Below are 16,510 nucleotides of genomic sequence, written 5' to 3'. Positions count from 1 at the left end.
TTGGCTCTGGGCAGGCAATGGCGTGGCCGCAGTCTGATTGCGTGAGGAGAGGTGCGTCTCGGGTTGTGTGTGTGTGTGTGTGTGCGGCGGGGGGCGTGGTTAGAGTAGGCTGGGCTCCGGGGGAGTGCTGGGAGGGGGTCCGTGCCGGGGTGGAGGTTGGGGGGGGGGGTCCGTGCCGGGGTGGAGGTTGGGGGTTGGGGGGGGGGGGTCCGTGCTGGGGTGGAGGTTGGGGGGGGTCCGTGCTGGGGTGGAGGTTGGGGGGGTCCGTGCCGTGCCGGGGTGGAGGTTGGGGGGGGTCCGTGCTGGGGTGGAGGTTTGGGGGGGGTCCGTGCCGGGGTGGAGGTTGGGGGGGTCCGTGCTGGGGTGGAGGTTGGGGGGGGGTCCGTGCCGTGCCGGGGTGGAGGTTGGGGGTTGGGGGGGGTCCGTGCCGGGGTGGAGGTTGGGGGGGGGTCCGTGCTGGGGTGGAGGTTGGGGGTTGGGGGGGGTCCGTGCTGGGGTGGAGGTTGGGGGGGGGTCCGTGCCGTGCCGGGGTGGAGGTGGGGGGGGGGTCCGTGCTGGGGTGGAGGTTGGGGGGGTCCGTGCCGTGCCGGGGTGGAGGTTGGGGGTTGGGGGGGGTCCGTGCTGGGGTGGAGGTTGGGGGTTGAGGGGGGGTCCGTGCCGGGGTGGGGGTTGAGGGGGGGGTCCGTGCCGGGGTGGAGGTTGGGGGGGGAGGTTGGGGGTTGGGGGGGGTCCGTGCCGGGGTGGAGGTTGGGGGGGGGGTCCGTGCTGGGGTGGAGGTTGGGGGTTGGGGGGGGTCCGTGCTGGGGTGGAGGTTGGGGGGGGTCCGTGCCGTGCCGGGGTGGAGGTTGGGGGGGTCCGTGCTGGGGTGGAGGTTGGGGGGGGTCCGTGCCGTGCTGGGGTGGAGGTTGGGGGGGGGGTCCGTGCTGGGGTGGAGGTTGGGGGTTGTGGGGGGGTCCGTGCCGGGGTGGAGGTTGGGGGGGCGGGTCCGTGCCGTGCCGGGGGGGAGGTTGGGGGGTTGGGTGGGGGTCCGTGCTGGGGTGGAGGTTGGGGGTGGTCCGTGCCGTGCCGGGGTGGAGGTTGGGGGGGGGGGTCCGTGCTGGGGTGGAGGATGGGGGGGGGGGTCCGTGCCGGGGTGGAGGTTGGGGGGGGTCCGTGCTGGGGTGGAGGTTCGGGGGGGGACCGTGCTGGGGTGGAGGTTGGGGGGGGGTCCGTGCTGGGGTGGAGGTTGGGGGGGGGTCCGTGCCGTGCCGGGGTGGAGGTTGGGCGTTGGGGGGGGGGTCCGTGCCGAGGAGGGGGTTGGGAGGGCAAGTGATTTGGTCCACCTTGCCAGGTGCCAGCCTCCAACAGTTGGACCCATGCGGTCCATGCCACCTGGCTGGGGGGAGGAGGGGATATGGGCAATGATGACATGTCGTCGTTCCCCTCCCCCCCACCAGGCCGTCATGTTTTCAGATCATCCAGCGATGTTGGCCGCCGTGGTGGCAGCCGCTCATGTCTATGTTGCCCTGGATGAGGAGGAGGAGGAGGAGGAGGAGGAGCGTGCCAGAGAGGCGGCGCAGGCTGCCGCAGAGGGGCAGGCGGCAGCCGCCCAGGCTGGAGGGACACCTGACCGACAGGACGAGGAGGGGGAGGAGGACGTCGCGGCCCCACGGCAACGGAGGCACCCGAGGGCGCCCCGTGTGTACCGGCCCCGGCAGTCATACCAGGACCTCACGGACCGGGAATGCAGGAGGAGACTCCGGATGAGCCGGGAAACCGTGGCACACATCTGCCACCTGCTGGCATACCTGTCACCGCGTGGCACTGGCGGGGGGACACCCTCTCCCCGTGTCCGTCAAGGTTACGGTGGCCCTGAACTTTTATGCAACGGGGTCATTCCAGGCACCGAGTGGGGACCTGTCCGGCATATCGCAGACATCGGTGCACCGGTGCATCCGGGCAGTGACAGATGCCCTATATGCCATGGCGCACCGCTACATCCGCTTCCCCGTGGACCGGGCCAGCCAAGATGCCCGGGCCGTGGGCTTCTCTGCCGTGGCCGGGTTCCCCATGGTCCAGGGCGCGATCGATGGGATGCACGTCGCCGTGCGGCCATCTGCAGATAACAGGGCCGTGTTCACTAATAGGAAGGGGACCTATTCGATGAACGTACAGGTGGTCTGCGACCACCGCATGATGATCCTGCACGTCTGCGCCCGTCACCCAGGCAGTGTACACGACTCATTTGTGTTGTCGCGGTCATCCATCCCCGGCATGTACGAGGGACGCCATCCCCGGCTGAGGGGCTGGTTGCTGGGCGACAGGGGCTACCCATTGCGATCGTGGCTGATGACGCCTATACGGAGGCCACGCAATGAGGCGGAGAACCGCTACAATGATGCCCATGTAGCGACAAGGGGAGTGATCGAGAGGTGCTTTGGCGTGCTGAAGATGCGTTTCAGGTGCCTGGACCTCTCTGGGGGCCCCCTCCAGTATCGGTCAGATAGGGTCGGCCGCATCATTGTGGTGTGCTGCGTCCTGCACAACATAGCCCAGCAGAGGGGCGATGTGCCGCAGGCAGAGGAGGGCGGAGTGGAGGAGCAGCAGGAAGAGGCCCAGTCCTCCCCAGATGAGGGGGATGGGGCCAATGGTCAGGGCAGACGGGGTAGACACAGGCGGGTGGCTGTCCACCGTTACCGGCTGGCCCAGCGGGCACGGGACAGACTGATAGACGCCCGCTTCACTGACTAGATGGGCGTGGGAATCGGGTAGTATGGCCACAGACCGCACATCATGGCAACAGCCGACCACCCAGCACCCTCACCCCCCCTCCCCAACCCCACCCACCCCACCCGCATGCACACCACCCCCCGCCACCCCCCCCCCCCCCCCCCCCCCCCCCCATTGCCGATCCACCTGCGGCACAACGGGCCGGGCTCACACAGTTGCGGGTGGACGCGTGTCTATCGCAGGCCATGGAGGATGATGACAACCCGCCCTGCGATGAGCTCCTGGCTCTACATCGTTGGACTATGTCTGACCCATGGCCACAGTACCACCATCCACCCGGACCATCCCTGCATGCGGCTGTGACACTGCAGCGCACGGTCCCGTCCTCTGCCCGGGGGATGTTGATGGCGGCCCAGGGGGAAGGGGGCAGACTCACCTGGGGCTGAGGTAAGACCACCCCTCCCACACACACTTGCGCTCAACGTACATGACACCCCCGCACACTTTGGACAGAGCACAAAGGCAGCTTCAGTAGGTGTAACATTGACTTTAATAACCAAAGGAGTTCATGCACGTGCCCTAGCCCCTAAAACACATCTGTGCCCTGCACCCGTGCCAACTTACTCAGTGTCTAATTGTTTGGCACTGGCTCATGGCCTCCTGTGAGAGGGCAGCCATTTCCTGGGCCACAGACGCCGCCTGCACGGAAGGCCCCAGGCCTCGCAAACCGTTCCCCATGTCTGACACCGTCGCACCCATTGCCTCCACCGCGGACGCCACCCGTGCGGTGTCAGCCTGGGTGGCACGCATGACCGGCACCACTCCCAGCTCCTGGACGCGGGTGGACTCCTCCACCTGCGACCGCAGCCGCCCGTCACCCCCTTCGCTCGTCTCCGGGTCGGTGGTTGCATCGGATCTATGTGTGGGTGTGGTAACTGCAGGAACCCGGGATCCATCTGGGCGGCAGATGTTCGCTTGGGCTGGGCTGCCCTCTGACCGCCCGGTCCCTCTGCTGCTCCTACCTCCACCTGCTGTACCGGGACGGCTGAGTTGTGCGCACCAGTGAGTGTACCAGACGCCTCATCACTAAAGTGCCCAACCGTGGTGAGTGTTTCTGCGATGGTGGAAGGTGTTGGTGACAGCAGTGGCGTTGTGTCATGCTCTTCGTCCCACTCTGAGTCCATGCCACTTTGGGGTGGGGGTTCGTCTCCACCCATCCACTCTGACTCACTGTCCGGTATTTCGTCTTCCTGGGTAGTGCTGTCCCGGGTAGGGGTGTCCTGTGTAGTGGTGTCCTGGGTAGTGGTGTCCTGGGTAGTGGTGTCCTGGGTAGTGGTGTCCTGGCTCGGATGTGACGGGGGCCTGTGGCTGCCCCCCTCGTCGCTGGGTGGTCGCTCCCGCACGTGACGGGGGTGTCGTCTCCCTGTTGCTCCAGGTCTCTCCGTCTCCCGTGGTGTGCGAGGGGCATCCTGCGGGCGTCGCATGCTGGAGGGTGCGGGTCTCTCCGTCTCCCGTGGTCTCCGAGGGGCATCCTGCGGGCGTCGCATGCTGGAGGGTGCGGGTCTCGCTGTCTCCCGTGGTCTCCGAGGGGCATCCTGCGGGCGTTGCATGCTGGAGGGTCCGGGTCTCTCCGTCTCCCGTGGTCTCCGAGGGGCATCCTGCGGGCGTCGCATGCTGGAGGGTGCTGGTCTCTCCGTCTCCTGTGGTCTCCGAGGGGCATCCTGCGGGCGTCGCATGCTGGAGTGTGCGGGTCTCTCCGTCTCCCGTGGTCTCCGAGGGGCACCATGCGGGCGGTCTGCATCTGCGGGGATGGGTGCCTGGACGTTTGGTCCTGCGATACACAATGAAGCATGCATGGTTAGACATCAGGCAGTGATCAGGTGATACGGGGGAGGGGGATATAGGGGAGGGGGGATATGGGGACGGGCTGTCGGTGGTTCACTCGCTAGTACGCCCCCGACCTCTGCATCAGCAACCTCCCGGTCCTCAGGTCCGCCAGCCAGTTCCAGGGCCCTTTCCTCGTGTACGGTCAGTGGCCTCTCGTCAGCGGGCCCTCCTCCAGTCCTCACATGCTCCCTATTGTTGTGTGCGCGCTTCTCCTGTGGGGGGGGGGGGGGGCAGGGGTAAAAGGCAACAGTGTTAGGCAGGTATATGAATGCACGCCATCGGTTGCGCGTGCATTGCAGAGGTTAAGGTTAGGGCTGGATTCACTTGGGGATATGGAGGATATGGGGGATATGGGGGAGGGGGGATATGGGGGAGGGGGGATATGGGGGAGGGGGATATGGGGGATATGGGGGAGGGGGGATATGGGGGAGGTGGGGATATGGGGGAGGGGGGATATGGGGGAGGGGGCATATGGGGGATATGGGGGAGGGGGGATATGGGGGAGGGGGGGATATGGGGGAGGGGGGATATGGGGGAGGGGGGATTATGGGGGAGGGGGGATATGGGGAGGGGGGGATATGGGGGAGGCTCACCCTGCCTGCTCTGACGAGGTCATTCACCTTCTTGTGGCACTGGGTGCCTGTCCATGGTGTCAGGGCCACAGCGGTGACGGCCTCTGCCACCTCCCTCCACAGATGCCGGCTGTGGCGTGGGGCAACTCTGCGGCCGTGCCCGGGATACAGGGCGTCCGTCCTCTGCTCCACCGCGTCCAGGAGCGCCTCCACATCGCGTGACTCGAACCTCGGGGCTGAGCGACGGCCAGCCATCCAGTCGGGTGTTGCGGTTGGGTGGGGGGGGAGCAGCGCGGCCTTATGAGCCGTCACGCCGTGCAGCACGTATGACGCTGCATGGCGTGAACCACTGCGCAAACGCGGATCCCGTTACGTCGCTGCTAGCCCATTTCGGGCCGGAGACTATCGACCCATTTTTCCGACGTGACGCAAGTCGGATTTGCGCCGTTTTTTGCGCCGATCGGCGGACTTTCCGCCGATAACGGAGAATTTCGCCCATGGTCTTTCAAATCTCTCTTCCTCATGAGGAATCGTAGCTCCACTCCTCTCTATTAACCGACAGCAGCGCACAACCAACTCAAGTTCTGTGGGCATGTTGCCTTCTATCACATATGGCACCCCAAGTCTGCAGAAACTGTTCAACTCACTCTAGGTGGGGTAGATCAACCAATGTGATCTTCAAATAACAGAAAAAGGTGCAGCTTAGCGTCTGGAACTGGGCAGTCTTCTTCAGTCTTCAGCTTGCTTGTACTGCACCAGCGGACTCATCAACTGCTACTGCTCAGCTTGGACCGATCTGTAATCTTTTATATCTTTCAACTAGGTTCAGTTTGCCACTCAGTTTATTTCTTGTTTCTGTAGAAACAGAGAGGGTCAGTTTCATTTCTATGTTTACCTTTTCTGTTTCTCTTTCTGTTTCTCATCTTCTTTCAGTTTCTGTTTTAATTAGGGGTTACCTGAAGAAAATACAGATTTCATTTGAAAGCACAGATTTGCTCATATATCCATTGGATAAAAATAAAGTTTTATTGTAGTGAAGGTTGGAGTTAACTCTGAAATACAACAAGTTCTTACATCATAAACATTTTGACAAATGGCTTATTACATATTGTATGGGTAACCTTTTCATTTTCGCAATTACACCTATTGGGCAGAATTTTACACAAGCCCCTCTACCCCACCCCTGGGTTTTCAGGCAGGGAGAAACCCGTAACATTTCTCCTCAGATGTCCTTCTCACCAGGTTGCTGCCTGTCTCTACCTCTCCACAATTATACAGTGGTACAGAAAGCCTGGGCCGGTCCACCCATCCTTGCCCCAATTGAGACCACGAGGTGACCAATGAATAAACACTTAACGGCTGTTTCCTGCCCAGCTCCAATTTTCAGGTTGGTGAGAGGAAATTATGGGTGGCAGGGAGCCCGAAAATGTACCCTGCTCAAGCCTCAGGTGGAAGAGGGTGGGGGGCGGGGGGTGCACCTCCAACAACAACTTCCTTTCAACATTGGATACGTCCCCCAAATCGGGTCTGGCTCCTGAGTGCATCTCAGCCATCCCTGGCGTCTCTATCAACATGTCCACTCGCAAGGCAGTTGCCACTTAGTTTTGTTTTTGTTTATATATTATTTATTTATTTGTTTAAAATTGGCCACAGTTATTTATATTGCTTTGTTGTTGTTCAAAAGAAAAACTATGTACTGTTATGTTTGGCCACAAAATTTTGAATAAAATATATTATAAAAATAAACATGTCCACTCGCACCTCACTTCCTTCCCATCCCCGAGACCAGCACTTATCTGTTCCTGGACTACCGGGACTTAGACTTAGCATTCCCAGCCGTGTCCACTGCAGCTGACATTACTGGTATTGGACAGCTGACGGCCAATCAGATTGACCAGCAGCTCTCTGGACTGGCCTGGACTTCTACTCGAGTGAGGTGCAAGTTAGTTAACACTCCTCAAACCAATAAATAGCTTTTGGGATGGTGTGGTTGGCAGGGATGTATTCCCCACCCACGTGGGCAGGAAATCACGCCATCCAAAAAATCCTGCCCATGGACACTTACATGCATTTGAAGTCTTACAATGCCTTTGTAAATACCCCTTTCCATGAGATCAATTCAATGCTAAATAAGGACAAAGCCACAAGAAGAGGAGAGCTGTAAGGTCACTGTGATATTTACAGCCATAAAAGATCTATTGGTTTAAATAAACAATCAAGTAAATGTTTCCCTTTAGTGCAGTCACTGCATCTGGCAAATATAGTTTATACTTCCACTATTAAATGGTGAGAGTCTGTGGAGCTAATTCCTATCTAAATGTTCCCAAACTTTTATAGTTTCAGCAGCAAAGAATTGGATGGCTTTGGCTTCTTTCATAGTTATTTTTGGTGTCTAGTTATTTATCTAACCACATTGAATCTGTCCACTGACAACAATTATTCGCATCAGTACTTCTTTGATATAATTAAGATGTTTACATGCAATTTGAGAAGATCTTTCTTTGAGGAAGTTATAATATTTATCACCGGGCCTCTTATATGTTAATTCTATCAGTGCAAAAGAGGTAGATCAAATTCTTGCTGACCTTCTGGTTACCATTTGTTCCCTCTCCATGAGCCATTCAGCTCCCTTTCTGTAAGATTTTAAAGGTCAATTAGCTCAGTTGGCTGAACAGCTAGTTCGTGATGCAGGGCGACGCCAACAGGGTGGGTTCAATTCCCGTATTTGCTGACGCTATCCTTCTCAATCCCCCTCCTCCTCCTCCGGGTGCACGGGTTTCCTGCACAAGTACCAAAATAAATGCTTGTTAGGTGAATTGGACATTCTGAATTCTCCCTCAGTGTACCCGAACAGGCGCCAGAATGTGGTGACTAGGGGATTTTCATTGCAGTGTTAATGTAAGCCTACTTGTGACAATAAAGATTATTACATCCCATGAATGAATTTTTAAAAATCCTGAAGAAAGTGGCTGCTGAGTCCTCCACCTCCACAACAACAAAAATAGATAAGTGTCACCAACAAACACAGCTCTCCTCATGAAGAAAGCAAGAAAGGAAGGACTGGGGAATTTGGTGCAAACTACTCGGCCAGTTACCGTTGTTATTCTGGCCATCTCCAAAGCAGCCAGTCAGGGGTTGACAGGCAGGATCAGGCAGGAACAAAACAAAACCTGTACAGGATTCCAGACATGCTGACAAACCAAATGATAACAGAGAAGGGGGGAAGTGGGCATCAGGAAAAAACACTGGAAAAGCTTGGAATTCTGCCCAAAGTCAGAAAAGTTTCATCCCTGTCTTTATAAAATTCTGTAACTTTGTCAGGTTTTCCATGTCCAGCAGGGACCCTGTTTGAGGACAGTGAAGAGGAAAAACAAACAGTAATTGATGGAAAATATAAACATGTGCCACCATAATATTGGCAGTTTACCGTGAATGATAAACGTTGAGTTTAAAATTATAGATGGTGGCAGACGTTTTAACAGACAACCATATAAAAGGTATTTGGGATAAGATTCAATTGAAATATGGCCATTCTTTAACCTCTGATTTTCTTCAATGAATTTAACTGATTGAAACAAATACAAAACATTAGGTTAGCTTCCAGACTTCTCTAAATAATTTAAAAATAGCTAAGAACACAATGCCTTATTTGGCAAGGACTTCTAGACTAAAATAAATAAGCGAAATTTGAAGAATGTCAATCTTCGCATGTTAAAATTCACAATGTGCACCTCAGCAATAAAAATTTTACTTGCACACCATTTTCATTCTCTCACACTTTGAATCATTGAATTTACAGTGCAGAAGGAGGCCATTTGGCCCATCGAGTCTGCACCGGCCCTTACAAAGAGCACCCCTACTGAAGCCCACATATCTACCCTATCCCCGTAACCCAATAACCCCCACTTAACATTTTTTGGGCACTAAGGTATGGCCAATCCACCTAACCTGCACAACTTTGGACTGTGGGAGGAAACCGGAGCACCCGGAGGAAACTCATGCAGACATGGGGAGAACTTGCAAACTCCACACAGACAGTGGGAATCGAACTTGGAGCTGTGCTGCAACTGTGCTAACCACTATGCTACCGTGCACACAACAACATTTAAGAGTCCCCATGATGCCCAGATGAGAGATAAGCTAAACGGCTGTATGAACTGCCCCTAAATTCCATACCATTTTGAACGTTACTTATATATTAAGCATATGCTAACTACTGCACATCATTGTTCATAGGTCTTAAATAAAAGTGGTGGAAAATTGCTGGAAATGTCAGACTTTTTCATCATCCTGTACTGCAACTCTGGTTTACCCAGCTGCATTTGCACTACAGTTTGATAGAAACTTGATTAGTGTGACCATTGGCTTTATAATGAGCGACTCAAGGTACATATTGCAAGCCATTATACCAAATATAATTATTTAACCCCTTTTCTGTGAACCTCAAATGTGAGTGAGGCGTTGAGTTTACACTGGCTATCATATAATCCCATTTCCTTATTTCTTGGTGTTTTTCAGCTTGCTGACTTTGGCTTATCGAATTTATATCACAAGGATCAGCTGTTGGAGACATACTGTGGAAGCCCCCTTTATGCCTCACCTGAAATAGTGAATGGATTTCCTTATCAAGGACCTGAGGTAAGGGAGACAAATGGGCTGTTAATTCGGAATAAATCGTCATCTTTTAAAAAGCATTTCCACAACCCAAAGATGCTGCAAAACATAGACTCCCGGCTCTTTTATTGCCTGCAAGCAGTACACTTCCTAGGTTGGGGGACATCCAAATATTTTGGTGAGCACGGATGTATTTTGCAGTACAGACGTGGCACCTGCCTCAGATTGAGAGAGGTTACTGTCACATCACAGCATAAGTCGGTTAGAAAGTTGACAGTTTTGAAAGTTGACTGGCACTTGCTAATTAAAAATCAAATCTTGTTTAGTTAACACAAAGGAACACATGCTGATACCCTTTGAAGTGGAATTATCTGGTCGTATTTGAGACTATCTTCCATTTGCTCTGTTCACTGGACTGATGATCAAATATTTTACTGTGTGTTAGGTTGATTGCTGGGCCTTGGGAGTTCTGTTGTACACACTGGTGTACGGAACAATGCCATTTGATAGTAGGAGTTACAAAACTTTGATACAGCAGATCAGTCATGGAGAATACAGGAAACCGCACCAACGCTCGGGTAAGGAATTACAGAGATTTCAGTGAACACATCATCTCACAAAGTAGTTGCAGGTTTCTGCACGAAAGATGATTCCACAATGGCATGTTTCTGTGTAAAGGTCTGATGGTCTGGGGTTTATGGTGCTGAATTATGAACTGGAAGACTTGAGCTCAAGTCTTAACTGAACAGCTAGTGAAACTGAATTGTTCTGGTAGCCAGATGATGACCATGAAAGTTTGCAGACCATTGAGAAAACACAATCGGTTAATTAATGTCCTTCAGTTAAGGGAATTTGCCACCCCTATGTGATCAGACTCATAGATAATTTCAGTCTTAATGTAGTTAACCTCTTACTGCCTCTACAGATGGGCAAAAAATGTTGCCTTGCTGGCATCCATGTCAAGAGCAAATTAAAAAAAATAATTAAACCTCTGGAGCACTAACACATTTTCATTTATGTAACACTAGGATATAGGATATCCCAAAGTACTTCAAAACCAATGCAATACTTTTGAAGTGTAATAACTTGTTATGGAGACAATATGACAACCAGTTTGCATACAAAAAAGAAACCAGCAAATTAAATAAATGACCAACTAATCCACTAGTGACGGTGCTGTTTGAAAGAGAAATGTCAGCAAGACCACCATGATAATTCTATTCTGTTTGAAAAACATCATGGGATTTTTAACTTTGATCGGCAGTTGAAACCTTAGTTTCACATCATTTACTGTACTAAGATGTCAGTTTAGATTATGTGCTCAAAGTCGACATTGGGATTGACGTCATAATCTTCAAACTCAAGAGGTATCTACTGAGTAAAAATGGTTTTTAATGGTTTTGTGAAAGAACAAATACACCAGGTCAATGGATCAGTTGTTTTAATCACAGCCGATGTTACTATTTGTTTTCCATATAATAGGGCCAAGTTTACTTAGGGAACAGAATTACAAGTAAATGTTTTTGCTGGCACTTAAATTGACGACAGCCTACAATTTGTGAATTTTACATAGATAAGTTACAATATACTGATGTTGGAGGGGAAAAGAAAGTGATGGAATGCAAGGGAAATAATTTAAAATGTGACATAATAAAATGTCATTGAACAATGAAAATACACATCATTGTGCTCGCCTTCCCTCTCTTGTTCCCATGAAGTCAATCTTATTTCAGCAACTCCCCTGCTTAGTTTTTCCTGTTTAGACAATGGAAGAGTTGGGGGGTCTGGGGGGAAATGGTGATTTGTTCTGTTGTAATGAAGTATTTTTACCGATGGACTACAGTGGGTGCTCTTTTGTATGAATGTAAGAATTGTAAAGTCTTTTGTTGATTGATTATAACATGGTGGCATGTTTTCACCAATAGATGCGTGTGGCCTGATTGACTGGATGTTAACAGCAAGTTCAGAGAAACGTGCAACAATTGAAGATATTGCAAACCATTGGTGGGTCAACTGGGGTTATGATACATCAATTTGTGACTGTAATTCTGATAAAGACTGCCATTCGCCACTACTGGCCCGTTATATTGACTGGCAAAACAGGGAAGGGTATGCAAATCAAGGGATGAAGGAAACTGAAAATATTCAAGGAATGGAGAGATCTGGGCATGAGATATCTACTCACATTGCAGAGGATAGGCAAAAGGCTTGCTTAAAGAAGTCAAAGAAAGAAAATGATATGACGCAACCACAGCAAGATGTGAAACAGCCGAAACCAACTTCCAAAGACGCAAAGAGAAAGCCGAAGGGGATTCTAAAAACCAGGAGTAGTTTTGACAATGATCTTCTTTCATCTGCAGCTATCAATATACAATCACAACTGACTGAAACCTGCAAAGCCGTCATAAAACCCGCAAACATCTCTCACAAGGTGCACATGGTGCAAACTACAGTCTTCACTAGTACACCAAAGAAAGGGATCCTCAAGAACTCGTACCAAAGAGAGTCTGGCTATTCTTCTTCTCCAGAACGCAGTGAATCTATAGACAGCGATACAGCTGCCATTCTCTCCAAAGCAGATGGAAAACAGTCAGAAATGTTTCCATCAGGACCAGTTAAATACAGGAAAAAGGGAATTCTAAAACGCAATGGGAAGTTTTCCATCAGTCTAGATCTGCCAGATGATTGTTCATCACTAAAACTTTCTGCTTCTTTGAAAGACCTAATCTTATCAAACGGGAGAGATCAGAGAAGTATGAGCCGCCCCTCGAGTGTAATTAGTGACGACAGCATCATTTCTAGTGACTCATTTGACCTTCTAGACCTCACAGCAGAAGGCAAAAGACTCTTCACTCAGAGTAAACATGGTGGCATTTCAAGTTCAGCTTCAGAGGAAGACTTGCTGGAGCTGGGTAAGACCGAAGAAGTAGAACCACAAACTGCCAGAGGGAATAGAAGCTCTGGAAAAGATAATATAGGGAGAATTTTCTCAATAATGGAACTTGAAGACACACAAGATGTTTATAATAAGGCCCAGGAGATCTGTAACAATTTAAAGGAAAAGTGAATAGGATATGGGTACAACTCTCCCTAAACTGCAGCCAAGTTATTCCCACTGAAATAATAAAGAAGATGTCATCCATGGGACATATCAAGAAGGTGACACAGCAAAGTAATTAGATTTATTGTCACTTTTCTTTGAGGCTAAGGAGATTTGCTACCAGAAACTTGTTTATGTTAGTGATGAGGCTGAACTGTTAAATAGTTCTGTGAATTATTTACATGCATATTTTGCTCAGATTGGGTTCACAATATTGACTTATTATTCGCTGATCAGAAGGTAGGATTTGGTTTGAGACTCAGACCAAATCAGTGATTTTCCAAAACCATAGCATAAAATGCTGAGTTTACAATTGCGTTCCTCAAACTGGCTCTTTATTTACACGCATGTGCCTGAGTTAGTGCTACAGCAGATAATCTTACATGTAATCGATCAGACTGAGAAGTCATCGCCTGCACACAAAACACTGCCATCTTGTAAGAGTGGAACAAGAAACTAAAATCAGGCTATTATGTTTGGATATGTTCCAATAATGGAGCCTGACTGCATGGCCAGGTACGACTGGTAACAAAGTGGACGCAACTATTAATCTCTTATTCTCACTTCAGTAATAGGTCAAATAATGGGGCTCACTTTCAGGAGTAAATTGGAGCATTACCTCTATGATAATAAGCTAGTAAGCAGGAGCAAACACAGATTCAAGGGGAGTGAGTGACGTAGTGGTATTGTCGTCGGACTAGTAATCCAGAGGCCCAGGGTAATGCTCTGGGACATGGGTTCAAATCCCACCCTGGTGAAATTTGAATTCAATAAAAAATCTGAAATTTAAAAAGTTTAATGATGACCATGAGGCCATTGTCGATTGTCATAAAAACCCACCTCGTTCACTAATGGCCTTTAAAGAAGGAAATTTATCATCCTTACCTGGTTTGACCCATATGTGACTCCAGAACCACAGCAATGTGGTGACGTTTAAATAAATACTGGCTCAGCAATGACCACATCCCATGAACGAATTTTTAAAAACTCAGAATGGGAAGAAGCTACCTTTTTAAAAATATATATTTTATTCAAATTTTTCGGCCAAACAAAACAATACAAAGGTTTTCCTTTTTCCAACAATAAAACAATATAAATAACAGTGACCGTTTTAACAAATAAATAAATAATATATAAACTAAATGGCAACTGCCATAACAAAAATAACTCTCCAGAGATAAAATCAAACAATCCAATATACATAACCAAGTACAAATATCTATACAAAAACACCCCTGAGGACCCACCCGAGCTCTCTCCCCCCCCACCCGGGTTGCTGCTGTTGCCTTCCCATTTCCTTTATCGTTCTGCGAGGTAGTCAATGAACGGTTGCCACCGCCTGGTGAACCTTTGAGCCGAACCCCTTAGTGCGAACTTTATCCGTTCTAGTTTTATAAACCCTGCCATGTAATTTATCCAGGTCTCCACGCCCGGGGGTTTGGCTTCCTTCCACATAAGCAATATCCTTCGCCGGGCTACTAGGGACGCAAAGGCCAAGACATCAGCCTCTTTCGCCTCTTGCACTCCCGGCTCTTCTGCAACCCCGAATATAGCCAACCCCCAGCCTGGCTCGACCCGGACCCCCACCATCTTCGAAAGCACCTTTGCCACCCCCACCCAGAACCCCTGCAGTGCCGGGCATGACCAAGACATGTGGGTGTGATTTGCTGGGCTTCTCGAGCATCTCCCACACCTATCCTCTACCCCGAAAAATTTACTGAGCCTTGCTCCGGTCATATGCGCCCTGTGAAAAACCTTGAATTGTATCAGGCTTAGCCTGGCGCACGAGGACGAGTTTACCCTACGTAGGGCATCAGCCCACAGCCCCTCCTCAATCTCTTCCCCCAGCTCTTCTTCCCATTTCCCCTTCAGCTCATCCACCATGATCTCCCCCTCGTCCCTCATTTCCCTATATATATCCGACACCCTACCATCCCCCACCCATGTCCCTGAGATCACTCTATCTTGAATCTCCTGCGTCGGGAGCTGCGGGAATTCCCTTACCTGTTGCCTCGCAAATGCCCTCAGTTGCGGGAAGAGGATACCTAACAAAGGTCTTTGTGTTTTTAAGAAAAGAACTTTGTAAAGCGGTGATATGGTGAACCCAGGCTTCCAAAAATAATTTATAAAGCTGCACCTGAAACACTGGTTAGAGGGTGGCACGGTGGCATAGTGGTTAGCACTGCTGCCTCACAGTGCCAGGGACCCGGATTCAATTCCGGCTTTGGGTGACTGTCTATGTGGAGTCTGCACATTCTTCCTGTGTCTATGTGGGTTTCCTCCCACAGTCCAAAGATGTGCAGGTTAGATGGATTGGCCATGATAAATTGCCCCTTAATGTTCAGGAATGTATAGGTTAGGTTAAGGTGTTATTGGCATGGGGGGGAAGTGGGCTTGGGTGGAGTGCTCTTTCAGAGGGTTGGTGCAGACTCGATGGGCTGAAAGGCCTCCTTCACTGCAGGGATTCTGCGATAAAATCAAAGCAGTGACGATTGTGAATAGAATTTGGAAATTGATAAATATTGATCGAAGGTTAAGAGAGTACTGGATTATTTGCTAAAGGGGGGTTGGTGGGACCATGGAGTGAGATACCTCAGGGATCAGTGCTGGAACATCTATTGTTAATCATTTGGAGTCAGAAACTGAAGAAAAATTGGTACCGTCTAAAAACTATGAGAAACGATTGATTCTCATGATTCAGTTCAAGAGTTACAAAATATGTAAGTGGGCAGATTAAATTTAATATGCATAAGTGTAAAGTAGTACTCTAGGCACACTTCCCATAGAAAACAAGTTAAAAAAGCACAAAACATGTCATTTTAACCAAGACCTACTGTTTTTTAGAAATATTTTTATTTGACTAATTTTCATCATTTTCACCAGGACCTATCTGTAAGACTACTAAGTCTACCAATAAATGAAGGAACTTGAAATTTTATGCAGGCACGTGAAAAATTATTCAATTATTTTGTTCTGTAAAGCACTACACATAGGAAGAAAAGGTAGATAACATAATGGTGGATGTGAATGGTGTTGAATAGTTGATAAGTAAGTTGAAGATTATCTAGCAGATCTGACAGTCGATGTGCCCAACTATTGCAGAACGGCAATCAAAAAAATGTTACAATCTCTGTGGGGAAACTGAACTAAAATAACGAAATGACCCCTAAATGAAGAAATTTCCACCAAGATTAAATTTTTTAAACTTTTACTTCGACATTAATCAAAGTCAACATAAATTAAACATGAATTACTAGACTAATTTCAGTCAGTATAAACTATAAATAGCACATGGAATAGCAGATGCAACTAAGACTACCTTACAACATCACAAGCATGCACATCACTCCCCATGCAAATGTGGCAGTGCATGCACAATCTCAGTCTTTTCAACTCAGCCTCCATTACATTTGGGGCGGGATTCAAAATCAAGAAAGGCAAACGGGCAGAGAATCGGTACCAATGGCAAAATCGCGGCAGGTCCCGATTTGACTGCAAATCACAATTCTGCAGCACCTCAACAGTGGCATCAATGCATTCTGGAAAACACTTATTGAGGCACGATCAATTTGGCTGGAGACGAAGTTGAATTCAAACTGAGGCTTTATTAGTACCTGAAGTGTGGCCT

At 49.9% G+C, this 16,510-nt stretch overlaps 1 protein-coding gene across 2 annotated transcripts in view; it reads left to right on the top strand.

The window, feature by feature from the left end:
* LOC140388489 (NUAK family SNF1-like kinase 1) overlaps positions 1-15,820 on the top strand; it is a 56,824-nt gene extending 41,004 nt beyond the window's left edge. For both annotated transcript variants that reach the window (XM_072472764.1, XM_072472765.1), the window contains exons 5-7: positions 9,687-9,806; positions 10,228-10,360; positions 11,708-15,820. In XM_072472764.1, coding sequence (XP_072328865.1) covers positions 9,687-9,806; positions 10,228-10,360; positions 11,708-12,849 — 1,395 coding nt within the window. In that variant the 3' untranslated portion in view covers positions 12,850-15,820. The remainder of the gene's footprint in view (positions 1-9,686; positions 9,807-10,227; positions 10,361-11,707) is intronic.
* Positions 15,821-16,510: the final 690 nt, after the last annotated feature.

The sequence above is a fragment of the Scyliorhinus torazame genome, chromosome 13, assembly GCF_047496885.1.
Source record: "Scyliorhinus torazame isolate Kashiwa2021f chromosome 13, sScyTor2.1, whole genome shotgun sequence".
Taxonomy (NCBI): domain Eukaryota; kingdom Metazoa; phylum Chordata; class Chondrichthyes; order Carcharhiniformes; family Scyliorhinidae; genus Scyliorhinus; species Scyliorhinus torazame.
Note: the sequence above shows the minus strand (reverse complement) of the source record. Positions and strands in the feature narration are given on the sequence as shown.